Here is a 22927-nt window from a genome sequence, read left to right as displayed (position 1 = left end):
ATCTCTGTGGGACCCAGCTGCTGGGGCTTCTCTGCCCACCAAAGCTTCTTGGAATTCCAGGCTAGCCCAGAGGGCTCTGAGAAAACCCTTCACCCCATGTTGGTGTTACCCCAGGCCATCCTGTGTATTCCATGGGGAACCTTCTCAGCATAATTAATCTATGGGAAATTGTGGAGTTTCAGGAACAATGAACCTTGCTCTGTCTTGGAAGATGTCCCTGAGTGGCACAATCAGTTTGCATTTGGCTGCAAACCAAAAGGTTGGCAGTTCAAACCCACCCAGTGTCTTCACAGAAGGAAAGCCTGGTGATCTGCTTCCTTAAAGATGGCAGCCAAGAAAACCTGTGGGCATTCTTCTCTGTAACACATGAAGTCGTCACAAGTCGGAATCGACTCAGTGGCACTTCCTTTGTTTTCTTGGTCCTCTGAAGCACCAGAATGGTTCTGGGATCAAGAGCAGAAGAAACAGGAAGTCTCAGGGCACTGGGATAAAAATGCATCTGAGTGTTGGGTGTCAACAGAGGCACTCAGAGTGGAAGGGATGCTGCCTCTGTCTTCGATTCACTTGCATCTTCAGGTGCTGATCCCTAGGAAAAATGTTGGGCCTTGGACTAGGCGGTCCCTGTTGTCAAGTGGGTGAAGATGATTTTTCCAGTGCTTGGCCGATGGTTCCAAAACTCATCATTTTGCTCTGAGAAATTCGATGCTTCTATGAAAGCAGCCCTCTCTAAGATTAAATCAAAATCTTTAGTTCATAAATACAGGGATCAAATCAATAGGTCAGAGGTCAGAATCAAATTCTTATTGACAATCAGCTGTGTTAGGAACGAGACAAATCCTCCCCACTTGTGTTCATGGTCCAGTGTTTTTATTGTTATGTTCCAAGAGTGTCCTCCACCCTCGCAGCACCCATATGCAGCTTTGGTATCTTGAGCAAGGACCTGATGCCTCAAACAATACCAAGCAGCCTGCTCTTGCAACTGAATAAGGTCATGTTTCCCTGGGTAGAGATACTGTATTTGTTATTGCCATTTTAATGAGAGAAACAAAACATGAGACTAATTTTTAAATGTCCTTGTTTGGGAAGAAGGACTGTCAGGTTGCAGGGACCATTCAGCAGATGAATGATGAGCTTTGGTAGGAGTGGAGTCATGCACTTCACTCCTTGTCTCACAGAGGGCTCTTTTCTTACTGCTGCTGTAGTCATTGTGTTGGATCTTGCCACCCCTGTATTCTCAAAGCAAGAAATCAGTAAGTAATTACAAATAGACAAGGTTAATGCCTTCAGATTTCTTCAAATGCCCAAACCATAATGGTCAAAAGAGTGGACACAGCCCTAGTATAGTCTCATGCTATCTGCAGGAGACTAGACATTCTGCACAGATCAGCCAGTAGCCCTGGTTTCAAGAAAAACCATCATACCAACTTGGAGCCAAGAGCTCCACTGAAGCCGTGGACTCAGGTTTAACATCCCTCATCACTCTCATTGGCTGGACATTTTAAAAAACAATACTGAACTCCAAAGAGAACTGGAAAAATACATGGAAACATTTTCAGGAAAAGAAAAAAAACCACAACATGATCAAAATTCAAAATTTTGATCTTTAAGCTTTGAGAAAAGAGGTGTGAGAACTACTTTGATACTTCTTTTGGTATGTTGCCATTTTGAAAATTAATAGATTTCACTTTCTGGGTATCTAAGATAGGGTTGGAAAAGTAGTAAATCCTCTATAAAAATAAATTAAACTACTGAATTTAGAGCTGTCATGTTATCAAGGAAATTGCTTACCAGGAATTTACGAATCTTTCTACTGTGCTGGAATATTCTTCACTAAGAAATGATTGGAAGAACATAGGGACTTTTGGCCCAATTCTAAACAACCCCCAGTCAAGTATTCTCCAGGTTTACAACTGTAGTTCCTCAAGTTCTTTCTCTTCTAAATCACTTGATGTCAAGTTAGGGTAGAAAACTAAAAGGCTGAGGTTAAACTTAGCTACAATCCTGTCTCGTCCATAAATCAGGATATTTGTTGATATTGGTATAGAAAAATGAAGTCTTTCTTCATGAGGTCCTCTGACCTCCCTGAGACAATTCTCACACATTCATCATGTGCTACCTGTCCAAAATTAAAGGCACGAATGGGAACAGAAGGAAAAATCAATGGCGCACAAGTAGAAATCGATGTCCATGGCAGTTGCTAAACAAGAAGTGGTTAAGTTACAGTTATTGCTAGGAGTGATCCCAAAGTCAGAGGAAATCCCCTGTAGCGGCGCCCAACTAAATGTTTCCTCTCTGCCTCTACTCTTTAACAAGCCCTTACCCATAATGTTTTAAATCAAAGCCTACAAAAATACCCCAGAGACCAAAGGCAGAAACAAAGGATTAGATCAAAATCTAGAAAACTCAGTAAGTGTGTTGTAAGGCTATTCTTGTTACTTTGGGCTATTGCATAACTCAAACTCACCCCCTCCTTCTTTGGTGGACCTTGGTAGATTCTATGGGGTTATGTCTGTGAGAGCTATAATTTACTTTGATGGAGAAAGCATAGTGATGGATCCTGGGAGTGAGGTTAGTAGAGCAAGGGGCATTTATTATTCTCTACCTTAGGACCTTAGCCAAAAGGGAGACATTAGATAAAACCCCATTTAGCATCCTGCCTTAGTACCTTATCACAGACAGGTTTTCCACAAGGCTAATAAATTTTGTCCAGCGAACCCAAAATAAATGTGGCTTTAAAAAGGTAGAAGTATATTACCCTCGGTATTTATTTCTTATTGCTGCTATAAGAAATTATCACAAATTCAGTAGCTTAAAACAACATAAATTATCTTACAGTTCTGGAGGTCAGAAGTCTGAAATGGATGTCGTTGAGCTAAAATCAAAGGAGCCCTGGTGGTGTAGTGGTTAAGCACTCATCTGCTAACCAGAATGTTGGTGGTCTGAACCCACCAGGTGCTCCATAGGAGAAAGAAGCGGGATTCAGCTCCCGTAAAGATTACAGCCTTGGAAACCCTATGGGACTGTTCTACTCTGTCCTATAGGGTCACTTCCAGTTGGAGTCAACTCGGTGGCAATGGGTTTGGGGCTAAAATCAAGGTTGGCAGAGACATGCCCTCCACAGGCTCTAGGGGAGAATCTGTTTCCTTGCCTTTTCTGCTTCTAGAGACCACCTGCATTGCTTGGCTCATGGTCCCTTATCCCATCTTCAAAGCCAGCACATAGTATCTTCAGCTCTGTGTCTTCTGTGATCACATCTCCTTGTCTAAGTGTGGCCCTCCTGCCTCCCTCTGCTAAGGACCCTTGTGATCACATCAGGCCAACCTGGATGACCCAGGATCATCTCCCAGTCTCAAGATCCTTAATCACATCTGCAAAGTCCCTTTAACATGTTAGGTGACATGTTAGATGACATGTTCACAGGTCCCAAGGATTAGGAAGTGGAGGTCTTTGGGCTGTTACCCAGCCCACCTCACCTCTCACTTAAGAGTCTAGTGTAAGCAGTCGAGACCTGATATAATGCCTCCCCGAGTCAGGCATTTTGGCCCCTTCCGATTCAACGCTCACCATCCCTAGAGTGTTGCCCCCATTTGCATTATCCACATTGGCTCCCAATCCATCCACATTCCAGCCAGCTGGAAGGGGAAAGGTCTGGAAGGGCACATCTGTTCCTTTTAGGGGCACACCCTTGTAAATACTTCCAGACCTTAGCCATGTGGCTGAATTTCCCTGCAAGGAAGGCTGAGAAATGGGTCCAAATGACAAGCAGAGGTTCCATGACGAGGCTGAAAAGGGGAACGACAGCCATCAAGGGGTTTATGCCCCCAGTGATCACGTTGCAGAAACACTAACACCAATATTCTTTTCAAATATCCAGGCCCACTTTTTATAGAAACCACATGATTGAGAGAGCCAGCGATGCTTTCATTTAATTGAAAACGCTTCTACAGTCATTACCAATTTGCTTCCATGTTGAAAACCATTCCAAATCCACGACTCCTTAGTCTTATACAGAGAGGCCAGTTGACTAGTAAAAGACGAAGAACTGTGTATCTTCAGACCGTGTACTTTCTAAGGCTTGAACAATATAAAGAACCTTAAAACCAAGAGAAGAGGTGATGGAATGTGGACATAGCTCAGATGTTTCTGGTTATTGCTTCTTGCCCTGTGATTGCTTGCTGCCTTTGACAGGCTGCCATGGTTTTCATCTACTGAAACTTGACCTCACTCCTAGGATCCCTGTACTCCATTGAAGGGGCCATTCATGCCACACTTGCCGGAAGTGCTCCATTTAACCAGAGGACAGAATTCCTGCTGGTCAAATATATGTTGTTGTTGTTCTTAGGTGCTGTCGAGTTGGTTCCACCTCGTAGTGACCCTGTGCACAACAGAACAAAACACTGCCCAGTCCTGAGCCATCCTTACAATCGTTATGCTTGAGCTCACTGTTGCAGCCACTGTGTCAGTCCACCTCGTTGAGGGTCTTCCTCTTTTCCACTTACCCTGTACTTTGCCAAGCATGATGCCCTTCTCCAGAGACTGACCCCTCCTGACAACTTTTCCAAAGTATGTAAGACCAGGAGCAAGGAAGAGGAAAGGATGGATTCTACCCTAGAGCGTTCAGAAAGAGAATAGTCCCACTGACATCTTGATTTTAGACGTCTAGGGATCAGTCCCTGGAGAAGGACATCATTCTGGGTAAAGTAGGAGGCCAGAGAAAAAGAGGAAGACCCTCAATGAGATGGATTGACACAGAGGCTGCAACAATGGGCTCAAGCATAACAACAATTGTGAGCATGGCACAGGACTGGCAGGGTTTCATTCTGTTGTACATAAGGTCGCTATGGGTCGGAACCAACTCGACGGCACCTGACAACAACAGCAACATTGTACCTCTTACAGCAATGAGTTTTACCTCCCCTGCTCTTCCCTTAGTCTTCAGAACTCAGAGATAAATTTCTGTTGTTCTGAGTCCCCCAGTTGGTGGTACTTTTTTATGGCAGCCCTAGGAAATGAAGACAAAGCCTTTGCATGAGTACAGGTTAATACCTCAGCCAGGGACCCCTTCCCTTCTGTCCTCCAAGCCCAGCTATTTATATCTCAGCTCAACCATGGCTTCCTCAGGGAAATCTTCCTAACTCTCCTAGGCTAGTAAAGACACCTCAGCGCAGCCTGTCCTTTTCCTTTGTGGCCCTTACCACAAATATGTCAATACGGCTATTGATGTGTGTTGATCAGTTGTTAAATATCCATCTCCCCTCCATTCTCTTGCCTGCCTCTTACCTTCCTCTCTTCCCTGTGCCCAGCACAGTGCCAGGTATTCAGTAAATGTTTATCGAATCAAAGCATTAGTGCAGCTACGCCAGGGTTTAGCTTCTTAGGGGACATGCGCATGACTCTGCCTTGGTTTCCATTGTCTGAGCATTTTGAAGTAAGGTTGAATGTGCAGACCTCTGAGTCGGAACCCAGGGTGAGCTCTGAACTTAAGGAGCTGCTGCTGACTGTGTATGTACCATACCTGACACGTCACATGTCACAATGACTTCAGTATTAGAAGACAGACATTTAGATTTATAAACCTGAAGACTGGGCGTTGTTTAGTTTCACCCCCAGTGTAACTTTGCAGTGCTAATTGGAACACAAAAGACATTGTGAAAGATCAGCTAAGCTAGGTCTTTGTGTTAAAGCTTCAAAAACGAAGTCAGGGAGATAAGAGAACGGATTTGGTCTTGTTTCAATTGCCGTAGTGGTTTTTCTGCGTTGGGCTGGTACCAGTGAGCTCCTGGCAATTAACAATGGTATACTTTCTGCAACCAAATTATATATAATTTCTTTCCAATTGTCAAGTCTTCTTGGTGATACTGGTTCTTTCGAACTAGACCAATGGCAGTAAATTGGATTCCTGAAATGGATTTACCCAGTCTTCGCTTTGAAAAGATGGCTCTTCAGGAGCTCCTCATATATTCTGTACCTTGAAGTATCCAAATCAATTTAATTAAATGTGATTAGAAGCACCGGAGCTGAAACAAAGCCATGACAGCAACTGGTGTGTCAGGTGGTATTTATTTCTGCATTAAGGTGCAAGCCCTTCCTTTTGGCCCTTGAAAGTTCGTTTAAATACTTAACTATAATAGCTTTTAGAATTGTTGATGGAATTAGTTTTAATGGATCTTTAACAAACAGTTTACCTTAAAAATAGATGGAAGCTTGTTTTACTGCGACAAAGAGGAGCCCAAGGTGTCATTGATATGCAGAGTCTGGCTTGTTCTTCAGTCACACGTACTGTGCATGGGAGTAAAGAGGATATATGCATAGCTACCACTACTTGGCATCCTTTCTGTCTCTGCTTAATGTGATTACGTCAACAGGTTCGTTCCATTTAAAAACGACTGGAGCACAATGCTGGAGAAAGATGTGGCAGCCTGCTTCCGTAAAGATGACGGCCTTGGAAACCCTGTGGGGCAGTTCTGCTCTGTTCTGTAGACTGCTATGAGTCGGAATTGACTCCATGGCAATAGGTTCGGGTTTTCGGTTTGGAAGCCCAATTCTAAGCAATCGTGTTTTTCGGCAGTGAGCATTAATGCCTTAGGTGGCTACATTTTCCAGAATATGGCAAGGGTCCACGTTTTGACTTTCAGCTGAAGAATTGGTTCCTGACGAAGCAGTCTTGTTAGTGAATGTAAGCAGTGAGCCGTAAGTGTTCTAGGTTAAAGGAATGAACGAGCTTGGACTCCAAAGCGCCCAAAGGGTTTTGCCACTCTTACAACTCCAGCCACTCAGAGCAAATTATAATTGACAAGCTTTATGGGCTGGAGAGCCTTCAAGGACAGCTAACACCAGAAATGTGTATTTGTTTCTTCCGCATCAGTATGCCTACTGAGAAATCCTTGCTTAGAGGTGGAATCAATCTTAGCAGGTGAAGGAAGTTCCAGAGCTATTTAAAAAACAGGGCATTAAAAAAAAAAAAAACAGACATACATTGGCTAACCGTTTCCTAGTATATGTTTTGGGTTCCAGGTTACATTCCCATTGCAAATAAATAATCATTCTTTATTTTCAAGGTTAATTATTTATCAAAGCTTTGCCTGAGGCACAAATTAGAAAAGATTTGTTAAGTCTAAATTCTAAGTATAGGAGACAAAAATTCCAAGACTAGCTTTGGAAACAGAATTTTAAATAGGACCATCAACATTTCATTTATCATTTATTAATTTAATTTATCATCATAGCTGTGGCTATTAGCTAAGACCCCCCCCCCACCTTGGTCTACTTTCTAGGGTGCCTTGTTCTAGAAGCAGAGGTCAGAGACTAACAACACCCATACTGTTTCCTGAAGCACATTAAAGGAGATTGTCTTAACGTCTTTGTTCTCTCTGTAACCACCAAGTCCCTCCAAACCTTGCTTTTCACCAGCCCTCAAGATAACGTGTTCTTCCTTCCCACCTTCTCTCCAACCTCTTTATCATAGATTGTTAGCTGCAGTTGAGTTCACTCTGATTCACGACTCATGACAACAGGACAAAATGTTGTTCAGCCTTGAGTCATCCTCATAACTGCCAGCATGCTCACGTCCAGTGTTGTGGCCGCTGTGGCAGTCCATCTCAGGAGGGTCTCCCATGCCCTCATTGGCCCTCAGCTTTATCAAACATGATGTCCTCCTCTAGGGATTGATCCCTCCTAATGACACATCCAAAGCAAGTTAATCGGACAGCATTTTGTTGTGATCCATAGAGTTTTCATTGGCTAATTTGCAGAAGTAGACCCCCAGGCCTTTCTTCTTAGTCTCTCTTAGTCTGGAAGCTCTTTTGAAGCCTGTCCACCATGAGTGAAGCTGCTGATACTTGAAATGTTGGTGGCATAGATTCCAGCATCATAGCAACACACACAGTGTGACAAACTGACACATGGGATGGTGGCTTTATTGTGTAGCCAGTTTCTCTCCCTGATTACATTCCTTCCTGCTTCCTCTGAGAACATCTTCTTCTATCCTTTCTCTGATTTAGTACGGCAAGCCTTGGGGGAGAGGGCAGTGAAAGGATGTGCTTAACTGGCAATGACAGTGTTTTCTCTGGCAGTCGGGGGCAGTGTGGACAATGGCATGTGGACCGTTTGCTTTCCGTCTCACCTGAGTTCTCCAACACACCTTGCTGGAATGCACTGCACCTTTCTGGAGTGGTGACCCCATCATCAGTGTTCCTGCTCCGTCATGGTCCGACACAGGACCCATTCAGAAACCAGCCCCTTCAGTCCAGGCACCTTCCGGCAGTAGGTGTGGCCCCTGTGCCCAGCCCTAAAAGAAATTCGAATGTATCTAACAGGAAATGTGATGTATTCTCTGCTCGTTCTTTTTATCTGGCTCTCCTAAAAATTTGTGTTTGGGGAGAACTCAGGGTCTTTGCTATGGGCAGATGCTTGTGTTTTCTGAGCCTCAAGATGCAGGAAGCAGTAGAGATGGGGGTGGGAGGGCGCTCTAAGAGATATGGCACCAATCCAGGGGCAGTGGCAGGTACAATGATGCTTTACAACTATTTACAAGATTGGTTAATGGGAAAGCCATTTGATACGCCTCACATCCAAACACAGCCAGCTGAGATAGATCACCATTTAAAATGGAGCAGGCACACCATAGGTCACTTTTTTTTTTAAAAGATGGCATTTGCCTAAACTAACATTGCCCTCAGCTCAGCTGCAAGTATGTCATAAAAGACAGAAATACCGACAGCAGAAGATGATTCTGATGAGGTTGCTCTAAGCTAAAATGAAAAAAAATCATAATCTTTATTTGTTATATAAACCCCTCGCTATTGCATCAATTCTGACTCATAGCGACCCTATAGAACAGAGTAGAACTGCCCCCATAGGGTTTCCACGGAGCAGATGGTGGCTTCAAACTACCGACCTTTTAGTTAGCAGCCTATCTCTTACCACTGCTCTACCAGGGCTCTGTATGGAACAACAGAGTGTAAGAATTGTAGAGGCTAGCTGCTAACCTCTGAAATTGATTGTCATGCTATTTTACAATCACTAATAGAGTCCTCTTAAACCCGGGAACCCAGCAAGCATTTATTAGGTACCAGGGCTTCAGAAGTAAACAAGGCTCCATCCCTGCCTGCTTGCTGGGATTGCAAAGGATAGTTTTGTAGTTGCCTTCGAGTCAACGCCAACCCATATGGACCTCATTGTGCAGAGTAGGACATCTCTATAGGGTTTTAAAAGCAGTGACCTTTTGGAAGCAAATCACCAGTCCTAGCTTCTGAAGTGCCTCTGGGTAGATTCGAACTTACAAACTTTGGGCTAGGAGTTGAGCGCTTAACCATTTGTTCCATGCAGAATCTCCGCGAAAGACTGTATTGTGGTGTAGAAGCATTTCTGTTAGTAGCAAGGGAAGAAGGTGTTGCTAATTACAAAGAGCCCCCCAAAACCTCAGAGGCATAATTCATTCAGCAGTAGTGATTTCATGAGCATGTGTGGACCGTTTCCCTAGCACTGAGCTGAGCAGGAGGAGGCAGGAGGCAGATTTTGGCAGGTAGAAAGGGGAAGCGCTGTAGTACCTGATCATGGCGTGGGAGTATGAACTTGTATCACACAGCCGGTGGGCACTGGGTAATCAGGAGTGATTGGCGCTCGGGGAGCAGGGCTCCGCACTGCCCTGAGGTTGTAATCTATTTTTGCTCCTATAGAAGTCAATCTTAAAAATGCCTCATCTGATACTCCCAAATGAAGTACGAGACATCCAGGTCTTCCAGAACTTCGCACTTTAAAAAATGTATTTGCGTATTCCCGTTCATCACTGTCACTATGCAGAGAAACTCCAAGCCAGTGGTTTGCAGCCTAAGCTACTCATTAATATCGCCCAGGGGCTTTTGAAAATACTGAGGCCCAGGATGTTTCCTGTAATGGTACTGTGGAGTGGGTTCTGAATCATGGCAACCCCACGTGTGACAGAGTAGAACTGTGCTCCATAGGGTTTTCGATGGCTGATTTTTCAGAAATGGATTGTTAGGCCTTTCTTGGAGCCCTGGTGGCACAGTGGTTGAGAGCTCAGCTGCTGTCCAAAAGGTCAGCAGTGCGAATCTTCCAGCCACTCCTTGGAAACCCTATGGGGGCAGTTCTGCTCTGTCCTATAGGGTTGGTATGAGTCAGAATCAACTCGGTGATGAGTTTGGGTAGGCCTTTCTCCCAAGGCTCTGATGAGTAGACTCGAACCTCCACCCTTTTAATGAGCAGCCGAGCATGTTAACTGTCTGCACCACCAGGGAGTCTGTCCAGGACCTACCCAGAACAATTTAAACAGAATCTCAAGGAGTGGGGCCCAGGCATTGCTATTTTTACAACTCCCCGAGCTGATTGAGTCACGTCACCTTTAATTTCTGGAAAAGAAGCTGAGATGCAGTCTACCAATAATTACAGCATTGGGAGAGAAGGGCTGCCTCCCGAGAACTTTTAACTCCAACTCCATCTACAGAGACACCTGGAACCAGTCAGCAAGTCACGGCGGTGAGGTTTTCGTGAAAGCGGCATCGAGCCTTGACAACCGGCTGTAGCTTCTCAGCACACAAACCTAACAAGCTCATGGCCTGGCCTGAATTGAATCCTGTGTAGGAATCTGTGAGGAGAGTGTAGGTTTTACGGTAAAAATAAAATTTCCACAAGATTGAATTTGTATACAAACTCTTAAGTTTTACTTGCATTTCCTGAATTGGGAAGCGTTTGGTCTGGAAGTCAGGAGCTTCAGAGAACAGAAGGGTTTATCTAAGCATAGACACACAGGAACGAGGAAGCTATACTGGGCAAATTTCGATTGGCTGGCAGGTATTTTCTTTCTTTATTTGGGATTCAGGGGAAATTTTGAACTAGGTTAAACCAAGCAGGCAAGTCCTGATTGGCTAGCTTGGGTTTCCATTTCCGGGAAAGTGGAGACTTAACAAGAAACAGAAAGTTAAATTTCAGTTTGCTGACGTAGGGCTTAGCATGAATGACTCCTTTTTGGACCTAACAAGATTTACTAAACAGTTCTACTGACCTCATATAAACTTAATCTGAAAGCAGGGTTGTCCCTTCTTCGAAACTCTGTTCATGAAAGTCTCTCTGAATTATTCTTGAAGATGTTTACAGAACTTCCAAAAAATATAAGATGGAGATTGTTAGAAATTCTAGTATTTCAAAATATTTTAGCAAGGTGTTATTCAGTTTCCACATATTTGACTATTTTCCTATTTTAATTTTTACTTTATGGTATTGTGATCAGAGAAGATGCTTTGTATTATCTTAGTGATGTTGGATTTTTTTGAGGGTTGCTTGGTGGCCTAAGATGTGATCTATGCTGGAGAACATCTCATGTGTGTTGGTAAAGAATGTGTACTTTGCTGCTGCTGGATGGAGTGTCGTATATATGGCTACGAGGTCAAGTTGGCTAATTGTGGCCTTTAGATCTTCTCTATCTTTATTGAGTTTTTTCTAGATGTTGTGTTCTTTACCGAGAGTGGTATATTGAAGTCTCCTACTATTATTGAGGAACTGCCAACTAGTACCTCAAAATATTTAAGGAGTCTGTGGGTGGCGCAAACAGTTAAGCAGTCAGCTACTAGCTTAAAGGTTGGCAATTTGAACCCACCCAGCACTGCCTTGGAAGACAGGCCTGGACAACTGCTTCTAAAAGGTCACAGTCCTGAAAGCCATATATGGCAGTTCTACCCTGAGCACGTGCGTGCCACCATGAGTCAGAATCAACTCGACCACAACTAACAACAACAACAAAATATTTAAGGGGGACATCTGTAGGAACAAAATAGACACCACCTAGACGGGCCTAGAAGATCAATGCTTGTGAGGCTGTGAAGAAGAACGTGACCTTGATTTTCTGACTAGGGCCATTGAAAACACCAATGTAGAGGAGAGTAGCTTTGGGGGATAATACAAGTTCATAAAGAAACACGTCTGAAACTTTAAAACAGAATCTGAAGCTAGTGGAAGGACAGTAAAAGGGTAAGATAAAGAAAATCAGATTATTCCTAGTGGCAATTTAAAGTTCAATGACTTTGAACTCCTCCTTTGGATTTCTATCTCTATCTACTTGGAACAGTTTAACAACCTCCAGTTTTAAGTTTAATGTGTTAAAAATAAAAACCAATTTGAGGCACAGATATCATATCACATTTTTGACAGCTTGGCTGGGTCTGGAGCTGAAGGGCACTGCTTCTGGGCCGTTCCGTAGAGGTGAAGGAGAGGTATTAAAAGAGTTCCTTATCGTCGATATTAAGGATTAACTGCCCTTCCCTGGTAACTCTGGCTATTCTTCATTCTCTGTTTTTCTTCCCTGAACTTTCTTATCTAACCCCTGCAAGCCTTAGCGATGGGGTGCAAGAGGGAACTATGGTTAGAAACCTAAAACCCACTGCCCGTCAAGTCGATTCTGACTCATAGTGATCCTATAAGACAGAGTAGAACTGCCCCATAAGGTTTCCAAGGAGCAGCTGGTGAATTTGAACTGCTGACCTGTTAGATGGCAGCTGAGCTCTTAACCACCGCACCATGAGGGCTCTGGGACTATGGTTAAGCACTGAATGTAATAGAGTTCAGGAAAAAAACCCTGGCCAGAAGTGAGTTAAAATTTAACAAGAAAAAAATGATCAAAGATGGAAATGATTTAAAAGATACTTCCCCAAGTTGTCTGTATTTATATCTTTCAAGCTTTTCTAGGGGGCAGTGGAGATTCAATAGTAGAATTTTCACCTTCTACACGAGAGACCTGGGTTTGATTCCCAGCCATGTACCTCAAGTACACCAACCACCATCTGTCAGTGGAGGCTTGCATGTTGCTATGCTTCTAAACAGGTTTCAGTAGAGCTTCCGGAGTAAGACAGGAGCACAGGTGGTACAGTGTTAAAGAGCTCAGCTGCTAACCAAAAGATCAGTGGTTTGAACCCACCAGCCACTTAGAGAAAGATGTGGTGGTCTGCTTCTGTGAAGATTACAGCCTTGGAAATCCTATGGAGCAGTTCTATGCTGTCCTCTAGGGTCACTGTGTGTTAGTATCGATTTGATGGTGGTGGTATTTTTCCCCAGACTAAGGTGGCTAGGAAGAAAGACGGTGGTCTGCTTCCAAAAAATCAGCAAGTGCAAGCCCTAGAGATCACAACACTCCGATTCCCTTGTGCTTGGAGTCGCCATGAGTCAGAGCTGACTGGAGGGCAGCTAACAACAACAACATTTGAGCCTTTCTGAGTGCCGGTGGGAAGTGGATGAATCATAAATTGATCGCTAGCTGGGTAGATAAGACATATGTACATGGCTAATTATATCGAAGGGATATCAGCTTAGCAATAACTATAAAGAACCGCAAAGAAAACATATCTTCATTTCCATTTTTATTAGAAAGCCAAACATTTTGTTCAATAGAAAGACTAAAGATATCATTAAACAAAAGACATAGAGGGGCATGAAGTTTATCTTCAAGGTGATTGTCTTAGTTATCTAGTGCTGCTATAACAGAAATACCACAAGCGGATGGCTTCGACAAGCAGGTTATCCTTTCACAATCTAGTAGGCTAGAAGTCCAAATTCAGGGCATCAGCTCCAGGGGCACGCTTTCTTTTTCTCTCGGCTCTAGAGGAACTTTCTTATCATCAAACATCCCCTGATCTAGAAGCTTCTCAGCACAGGAACCCAGGTCCAAAGGACATGCTCTACACCCAGAGCTGCTTTCCTGGTGATATGAGGTACCCCTGTCTTTCTGCTCACTTCTTTTATATCTCGAAAGAAATGGACTTAAGATACAACTTAAACTTGTAGATTGAGTCCTACATCATTAACCTGACTGCCACTAATCCCACCTCGTTAACAGCATAGAGATAAGATTTACAACACATAGGAAAATCACGAGATGACAAAATGGTAGACAGTCACAAAATAGTGGGAATCATGGACTAGCCAAGTTGACAGGTATTTTGGGGGACACAATTCAATCCTTAACAGTAATTATTCAATATAAATAGTGTTTAATGAGTACTGATTGATCTATACCCTGGCCTGATCTACTTTGAGGTGGGCTTTTACGCTGGTGTTATGCTGTTTTCTATGACTTTCCATTCAAAGCTTCCGGCCCTACACAGAGGGGTCTGACCCAGGGCTGGCATTTTGAGTGGCTCTTACACACTCCTCTCTCTCTCATGGTCAGGTTTCTGCTAATCCCGTCGTCCATAAACAAGTCGTCTGCAACATCACATTTCTGGCATGTATTAACATTTTCAGGATTGGGTCCTGATAAAGGATTCAAAGCTTTTTTGATGCATCTTTATAAGACCACCTTTGCAAGCAGTTTTATTTTTACATCCACTTCCCTGACATTTCCAGAGACATACTCACATGGTCACAATATAATCTAAGCATCATGAAATATGAAATGCTGAACAAAACGCACCTCCAATTGCCTGCATGGGGAGAAATGCTGAGTAACCCATTGATACCTAGGTAGGTAAAACAAAACTGGAGTTGTGCCAGAGTATGACCTTGAGTATACCCCACTTGAATTTAGAGACCATCTCAAGAATCAGTTTGATGCATTGAACACTACTGATCGAAGATCGGATGAGTAGTGGAATGACATCAGGGATATCATGCATGAAGAAAGGAAAAGGTCATTAAAGAGACAGGAAAGAAGGAAAACACCAAAATGGATGTCAGAACAGACTCTGAAACTTGCTTGTGAACAGAGTAGTTAAAATGAATGGATGAAATGATGAGGTATAAGAGCTGAACAGAAGATTTCAAAGAGCAGCTCAGAAAGACAAAATAAAATGTTATAAAGAAATGTGCAAAGACCTGGAATTAGAAAACCAAAAGGAAAGAACAAGCTCAGCATTTCTCAACCTGAAAGAACAGAGGAAAAAATTCAAGCCTTGAGTTGCAGTACTGAAAGATTATACGGGCAAAATACTGAATGACAAAAGAAACATCAAGAGAAGATGGAAGGAATACACAGTTAACCCGTGCCAATTCCAACTCATAGCGACCCTATAGGACAGAGTAGAACTGCCCCATAGAGCTTCCAAGGAGCGCCTGGTGGATATGAACTGCCAACCTTTAGGTTAGCAGCCGTAGCACTTAACCACTACACCACCAGGGTTTCCAATACACAGTTAGTATACCAAAAAGAATTGGTAGGCATTCAACCATTTCAGGAGGTAGCATATGATCAAGAACTGATGTTATTGAAGAAGTAAGTCCAAGTTTCACTGAAGACACTGGCAAAACACAAGGCTCCAGGAATTGATGGAATACCAGTTGAGATGTTTCAACAAACAGACTCAAGTCTGGAGGTGCTCACTCATCTATGCCAAGAAATTTGGAAGACAACTACCTGGCCAACCAACTGGAAGAGATCCATATTTGTGTCCATTCCAAAGAAAGATGATCCAACAGAATGAAGAAATTATTGAACGATATCATTAATATCACACGCAAGTAAAATTTGCTGAAAGTAATTAATAAAATGGTTGCAGCAGTACATTAACGGGTAACTGCCAAAAATTCAAGCCAGATTCAGAGGAAGTGGGAAGAGGGATATCACTGCTTAATGTCAGATGGATCTTGGCTGAAAGCAGGGAATACCAGAAAGATGTTTACCTATGTTTTATTGGTCGCTATGAGTTGGAATTTACTCAATAGCACCTGGTTTTTTATGGGTAAAGGCTGTTTGTACTCATCAATTCTCATTATTATCTGGGTCCACTCTAGTTAGACTTTCTTAGCCAGACCAAAGAAAGAGTGTGCCAATCGTGACGACATCCATGTTCCCAAGCCCAATGGTCAGTTCTCAGTCCTTATTTTATTCAGTTGGCCTCTTTCTCCTCCTTTGTGCACCTCTCTGTTAGTCTTGCCTGTTTTTCCCTCTAGCTTACTCTATTCCTTCTCATCTCCTTTGAAGCTCCTCCTACTCTTTGTGACCTCCAAATATTGGTGTGTCCCAGAGCTCAGTCCTCACTCTTCTGCTTTCCGTTGTTCACATTCACTCGTAAGGTTCCCATCCATTCTCTACTTTGGATAATATCTATATGCTGAACTCCAAAATTTTATCTCTAGCTCAAACATCACCCCTGAGATCTCGATTTATACATTTGGCTTTGTTCTTCATCTTCTCCTCTTTCATGTCTGACAGGCATGTCTAGCCCAACGTGTCCCAAACAGCAGCATTGATTTCATCTCCTATATCTGCTCCTCCTCCTGTATCCCCATCTCTGTACATGGCACCTCCAGTCTTCTGTTGTTCATACAAGAAGTGCTAGAGTAATGTTTAATTCCTCTCTCCCGCACCCAGTAACAAACCGAACCGAACCTGTTGCTATCGAGTCGATTCCGACTCATAATGACAGAGTAGAACTGCCCCATAGAGTTTCCAAGGAGCGCCTGGCAGATTCGAACTGCTGACCTTTTGGTTAGCAGCTGTAGTACTTAACCACTACGCAACCAGGGTTTCCACCCAATAACAAGTCATCTGTAAATCCTCCAAAATGGATACCAAATCTGCCCATTTCTCAACACCCCATCCAAGCCAGCCTCTCACTCGTTCTAGTGCAATAGCTTCCTTTTTTCCTCTGCTTTTTTTTTTTAAATGAGATGAAATTCACGTAACATAAAAGTAACCATTTCAAAGTGTACCATTCAGTGACGTTTAGTTTCTTCTCAGTATTATGCAATCATCACCTCCATTTAGTTCCAGAATATTTCTATCACCTGAAAAGAGAACCCGCACCCATTACGCACCTACTGCCCATCCCTCCTCATTCTCCAGCCCCTGGCAACCACGAATCTATTTTTTGTCTCTATAGAATTAACTATCCTGTATATTTAATATGGAAACCCTGGTAGTGTAGTGTTAAGAGCTACAGCTGCTAACCAAAAGGTTGGCAGTTTGATTCCACCAGGTGCTCTTTGGAAACTATATGGGGGCAGTTCTACTCTGTCCTGTAGGGTCACTATGAGTTGGAATGGACTTGATGACAACTGGTTTGGTTTTGATTTATATTTAATATAAACAGAATCATATAATGGCCTTTTGTGTCTGGTTTCTTTAACTTAGCATAGTGTTTTTTAGGCTCATCTACATTAGCATGTATGAGTACTTCATTCCTTTTTATGGCTGAATAATAATTTGTTGTGTATATATACCATGTTTTGTCTATCCATTCATCTGTGGATGGACATCTGTGAATAATGCCCCCAAAAACATTGGTGTACAAGTGTCTGTTTTGAGTCCCTGCTTTCAGTTCTTTTGGGTAGATACCTAGGAGTGAAATCATGGGATCATATGATAATTCTGTGTTTAACTTTTTGAGGAACTGCCAAACTGTTTACCACAGCAGCTTGCAAACCAGCTTCTTAACTGGTCTTCCTGCTTCTATTTGATGCTCCCCAAACTGTCCTGGACAATCACAGGGCTTCTTGTCTTCCTGGTCTCCCCTTGCTCATCCCTCCTCAGTCACAGTGAACTTTACGTTGATCTGTCTGTTCCCACCCCAGGACCTTCACGTCTGCTGTCCCCTGGCTTGGAAGCCCCACCTTGTGTCTTCTCACTCCTTGACTTCCACGAGTCCCTGCTAAAACCGGAAATCTTCTCAGAACACTTCCTTGACCACGCCCCATAGAATAGCAACACCAGTACTGTCTAACCTCCCTTTCTCTATTCTCTAGACAGACTTCTTCCCTTTCTCCCTCCGTCCCTCCCTCCTTTCCTCCCTCCCTTCCTCCCTCCCTTCCTTTCTGTATTCTGTCTTGTTCTCTCCCTTCTCTTCCTCTCCCTCTCGCTTTTCCTTTCTTTCTGTAGTGTACTTATACCAAATTTTAAAGTTTATATGTTTTTTCATTTGCTTACTGTTTGACTTCAGGCAGCCTGTTAACTTTCGAAGGCTCATGTTTATTATCTCTAAATTGGGTATAATAATAAGATTCAGCTCATAAGATGGTTGAAAGAATCTTGACACGTAGTAAGTGCTCAACCCATCACCACTCCTCATTGCTGTCGAGTGGACTTCGACTCATAGCGACCCTATAGGATGGAGTTGAATTGCCTCATAGGGTTTCCAAGGAGCTGCTGGTGGATTCCAACTGCCAACCTTTTTGCTAGCAGCCAAGCGCTTAACCACTCTGCCACCAGTGCCCAGTAAGTGCTAGGTAATGTCTTCTAGGAGCCCTGGTGGTGCAGTGGTTAAAGTGATCAACTGCTAACGAAAAGGTAGGCGGTTGGAAACCACTAGCAGCTCCATGGGAGAAAGATGTGGCAGTCTGCTTCTGTAAAGATTTACAGCCTTGGAAACCCTATGGGGTCTCCATGAGTCGAGATTGACTCAACAGCAGTGGGCTTGGTTTGGGTTTTAATGTCTTCTAAGAGGGTAGTGTTGGTTCAGTGGTAGAATTCTTGACTTTCATGTGGGAGACTCAGGTTTGATTTATAGGCAGTGTACCTCAAGCAGAGCCGCTACTCATCTGTCGGGTTTCAAAAGAGCTTCCAGACTAAGATGGACTAGGAAGACAGGCCTGGTGATCTACTTCCAGAGATCAACCAGTGAAAAGCTTGTGGATCAGAACAGTCCAGTCCTGTGCGTAGGGTCACCATAAGTTGGGGGCTGACTAGATGGCAACTAACAACATCATCTTCTAACATAACATACTTCTACCTTGGCTTTATTTTATCCTACCAGTTAAATAGACCAGGAATAATGATGAGAACTAGATAAACAGATACAAATATTGTAGTGTGTTCTTTAGTAACTGTAAGCAATTCAAATATTGAATTCTTTTATTTCATAACTTTCATCTATTTATGTTTTCAACCCTTTATTGAGCACTGAGTCCCTTAAATGTCTGAATATTATTAGGGAAAAAAAAACATGTAAAAGTTGAAAATGTTTGTCTCTGTTAAGCAGGCATTGGGGGAGGGGAAGGTGTTTGCGCCTCTGTGTTATAACATCAGTACTATTTGACATATTACGTTAATAGAAATGAAATGGCACTAAAAAGGAAAAAGGACTGGAAGGAGATACAGTGACTTATTAACCGGGTCTCTCTCTGGGGCTTGGGATTTTTGTCTATTTTAATTTTTTCCTTATACTTTTTAAATACACAAAATGGTCCAAAGTGTATTTATATGGTTTTCATAATGAAAAACAGTAAATGTGTTTTTACTATACTGCCTGTTGTCAGAAGACTAATGGGAGATTGGTAGGATGCATTTTTTTATGTTATAAATTGAAACATGTACTTCTCAGGGCAAACCAGAGCACATACCAGTCTGGGTGCGAGAACTTGGCGACAGTCTCGCCGAGGACCCAGACACAGTTGGGGACAGGTATTTGGGGCAGAGAAGGAGGTTTGAACCATGTAACAAGATAAATAGGGTGGGAGGGTGCTGCACGCTATTCTGATTGCTAGCAGATCGGTCCTGGGAACAAACGAACAAAGCTTTGGAAGCCTGCAGGGCAGGGCGTTTGCAAAGCGGGCAGACAGAACTGGAGTCGAGTAGGAAAAGATAGACAGCTTCGGGGTCATCTAACATTCTGAGCATCGTCTTTTCATTTCAATAGAAGCATCTGGCCAAAGCAAATTGCACAGAGACCATTTAGTCAACATTTGGGAACAAAAACGCAGCACTAAAAGCCGCCCTCCCTGTGGCGCTGTCTGGCGGCAGGAGGAGGTGTGTATCAACTCACACCTGTCTCTGTTAACCTTGACAATGGTGCCGAGCCGTTCTGACATATCACTGAAATGGTTTGCAAATTCAAATGCTTGGAACTTCAGAATGTCAGGAGGTGAAAAATCACTCTGCTTTCCCCACTTACCAGGCGCGTGCTGTCTTTTGCAGGATGGATGGTCACAATATCACTTTGTAGCCTCATCTTCCACCATCGAGAGGGATCGGCAAAGGCCCTACTCCTCCTCCCGCACGCCCTCCATCTCCCCGGTGCGCGTGTCTCCCAACAACCGCTCAGGTAAGAGGACTCAGGGGCAGCCAGGACTCCCGGCCCCTTAGCTGACCCCACACGGAGGAGAGGGGTCCTGAGCCAGACTTTGGCTGAAAATATGCAATGAATCTTGTCTCCTGTTGCTGTGGGGGCGACTCAGTGCTTCATATACAGAGACTTAAGGAACCCTGGTGGTGCAGTGGTTAAGCGCTTGGCTACTAACTGAAAGGTTGGCGGTTCGAACCCACCAGCAGCTCCGCAGGAGAAGGACCTGGCATAAAGATTACAGCCTAGAAAACCCTATGGGGCAGTTCTACTCTGTGACATGGGATTGCTATAAGTTGAAATTGACCCAAAGGCACACAACAACAACATACACAGACTCAGAACAGTCCAGATGTCCCTAACAAGTTTCTTAGGTGTTCCCAGGATCTGGGTTCAGTGAGAATTATAAAGAAAACTGAAAAAACTGAAAATCAGGGCTTCCCATGGAGGTTTTTCCAACTTAAAATTACTTGAGTTGCGTTTTGCTTATGATCAACGGGGTGAAAGAGTAGGGAAGGAGCCTTGGTGGCACAATGGTTAAGTGCTTGGCTGCTAACTGAAAGGTCAGCAGTTCAAACCCACCCAGTGGCTCTGTAGAAGAAAGACCTGGTGACCTGCTTCCGTAAAGATAACAGTGAAGAAAACCCCGTGGGTGGTTCTACCCTGTCACACGGGGTCTCTGTGAGTCGGAACCGACGCGACGGCACCCAGCAATTCCAGAGCGGTGGAGAGGGGGTGTGCTCTGTCCTCGCTTAGTGTGACGCACGTTAGAAACATATCATTGAGGATTGGGTCAGTAGTTCATACCCCAAATGCCTTTTACCATGACCTGTAAACCAACAGATACATCGTTGATGCATTCTTAATACAACCAACTCTTTTAAGGCATTTAATTTAATTTTTTTCTCATTTTATCATATTCCTATTGCTTAAATGTTGAGTTTCCTTCTTTATTTACGTATAAGACATACTTTCTTTTAATACCCTTTTTGGTCATATTAAGTAATGCTGAAGACTAGAGAGAAAAATTAAAGGCAAACTGTGAACACATCGTTTAATAATACAAGTGGCATGGGTTTTTTAGTTGTTTGCTCAAGGCATCGTTTTGTAAAAATCTTTTCTGCATTTTTTGCGTTCTGAAAGTGAAGGATAGTGTCTTAGTTATAATTCTGCCTTAGTTATCTAATGCTGCTGTAACAGAAATACCCCAGTGGGTAGCTTTAACAAAGAGAAATATTTTCTCACACAGTCGAGGAGGCTAGAAGTTCAAATTTAGGGTGTCACCTCCAGGGGAAGGCTTTCTCTCTGTGTTGGCTCTGGGAAAAGGTCCTTGATCAATCTTTCTCGGTCTAGGAGCTTCTCAACACAGGATCCTCAGGTCCAAAGACACCCTCTGCTCACGGCTCTTCCTTCTTAGTGGTGTGAGGTTCCTCTCTCTGTTCCTTCTCTCTCCTTTTATCTCTTGTAAGATAGAAGGTGATACAAGTGGCACCCCAGGGAAACTTCCTTTATATCGGATCAGAGCTGTGACCTGAGTAAGGATGTTGTATCCACCCTAATCCTCTTTAACATGACCAAGTCCAGGAACCAACTTGATGGTACCTAACAACAACACAATCTTGCCTGGTTAACCATAGGCAGAGATTAGGATTTACAACACATAGGAAAATTATGTCAGATCATAAAACGGACAACCACATAATAACAGGGAATCATGGCCTAGCCAAGTTGACACATATTTTGGGGGGACGTTATTCAATCCATGACAGATGGATAAGTATATACACACATGCATGCACGCACACACAGCCCTATGCACTTATCTCTATGAGCTTTTATTTAGGAAAGGTTTCTCCCTCCTTTTCCTTCCCTCCGCTCACTGAGGAAATAATATTTTCTGAAACCAAGTCTCAGGGAGCGTGGTAAAGAACATTCCCAGCAAAGCGACCTTTCTGCCCTTGAGGTTTGTCATAAAAATTTACACAAGACTTTACTGTCTGACTGATGAGGAAAATCAGAAATGAATGGAGGACATTCGACAGAAATAAATTCCCCTCTCCCAGCCACATGAAATTTTGGGTTTTCAGTGTGTTATTATTGCTTATAACATGAAGTCCAACACTAGACAGGAGTCCAGAAACCCCAGGTGACTGTGGAGAAACTTCTGCCTATCTGAGAATCGAGGCGATGGCCTCCTATTCTGCTTATTTCCGTAACTCTGTTGTTGTTCTTAGGTGCCATCGAATTGATTCCGACTCATACTGACCCTATGTGACAAAGTAGAACTACCCCAAAGAGTTTTCTTGGCTGTAATTTTTGCAAGAGCAGATTGCCAGGTCTTTGTCCCACAGAGGCACTGGTGGGTTTGAACCAACAACCTTTCAATTAGCAGCCAAGCACTTAATTGTTGCATCGCTAGGGCTCCTTTCTATAATTCTAGCAGACTTAAAAAGATAAAGAGCCTTGAGTCGATAAAGCACAAGGAGGGTGCCTCTTTAAAAGCTCTAATTACTAAGAACTACGGTGAACCAATCTGTGTAACAAAAATGAAATAATATAATAGGTTGGAAGATGCATGGAAGGAGAGAAAGCGCTCTGTCGGGAACAGTGAGGGCTGTTGCCACGCAGTCACTCAGATAGAGTGCTGCCTTGGTGTTTCCTGGGCTGGACACATCAAAGCCACCACATGGACACTTGTTTAGGTGATGCAATTTTTCCCAGAGCATCGTGCTGGTGGACTGGAGACCCAGGGCAGCACTGTGTATCAGGTCTCTGCAGATAATTACACAGTTGAAGTACTTCAGTAAACACCACCGTCTGTGCAATATTAGATTCTAATTTTAAAAGCTTTGGTCAAGAGACTCCAATATATTGTCCTTTCATGATTGTCTGCCAGCGTCTCTAAAAAAGCTAGCCTTTGTGTGAGAAGA

At 43.3% G+C, this 22927-nt stretch overlaps 1 protein-coding gene across 2 annotated transcripts in view; it reads left to right on the top strand.

Annotated features, from left to right (window-relative positions):
* CTNND2 (catenin delta 2) overlaps positions 1-22927 on the top strand; it is a 769728-nt gene that overhangs the window by 729650 nt on the left and 17151 nt on the right. For both annotated transcript variants that reach the window (XM_064270645.1, XM_064270649.1), the window contains one exon: positions 19853-19979. In XM_064270645.1, the coding sequence (XP_064126715.1) occupies positions 19853-19979 (127 nt within the window). The remainder of the gene's footprint in view (positions 1-19852; positions 19980-22927) is intronic.

This window comes from Loxodonta africana, chromosome 2 (genome assembly GCF_030014295.1).
Source record: "Loxodonta africana isolate mLoxAfr1 chromosome 2, mLoxAfr1.hap2, whole genome shotgun sequence".
NCBI lineage: Eukaryota > Metazoa > Chordata > Mammalia > Proboscidea > Elephantidae > Loxodonta > Loxodonta africana.
Note: the sequence above shows the minus strand (reverse complement) of the source record. Positions and strands in the feature narration are given on the sequence as shown.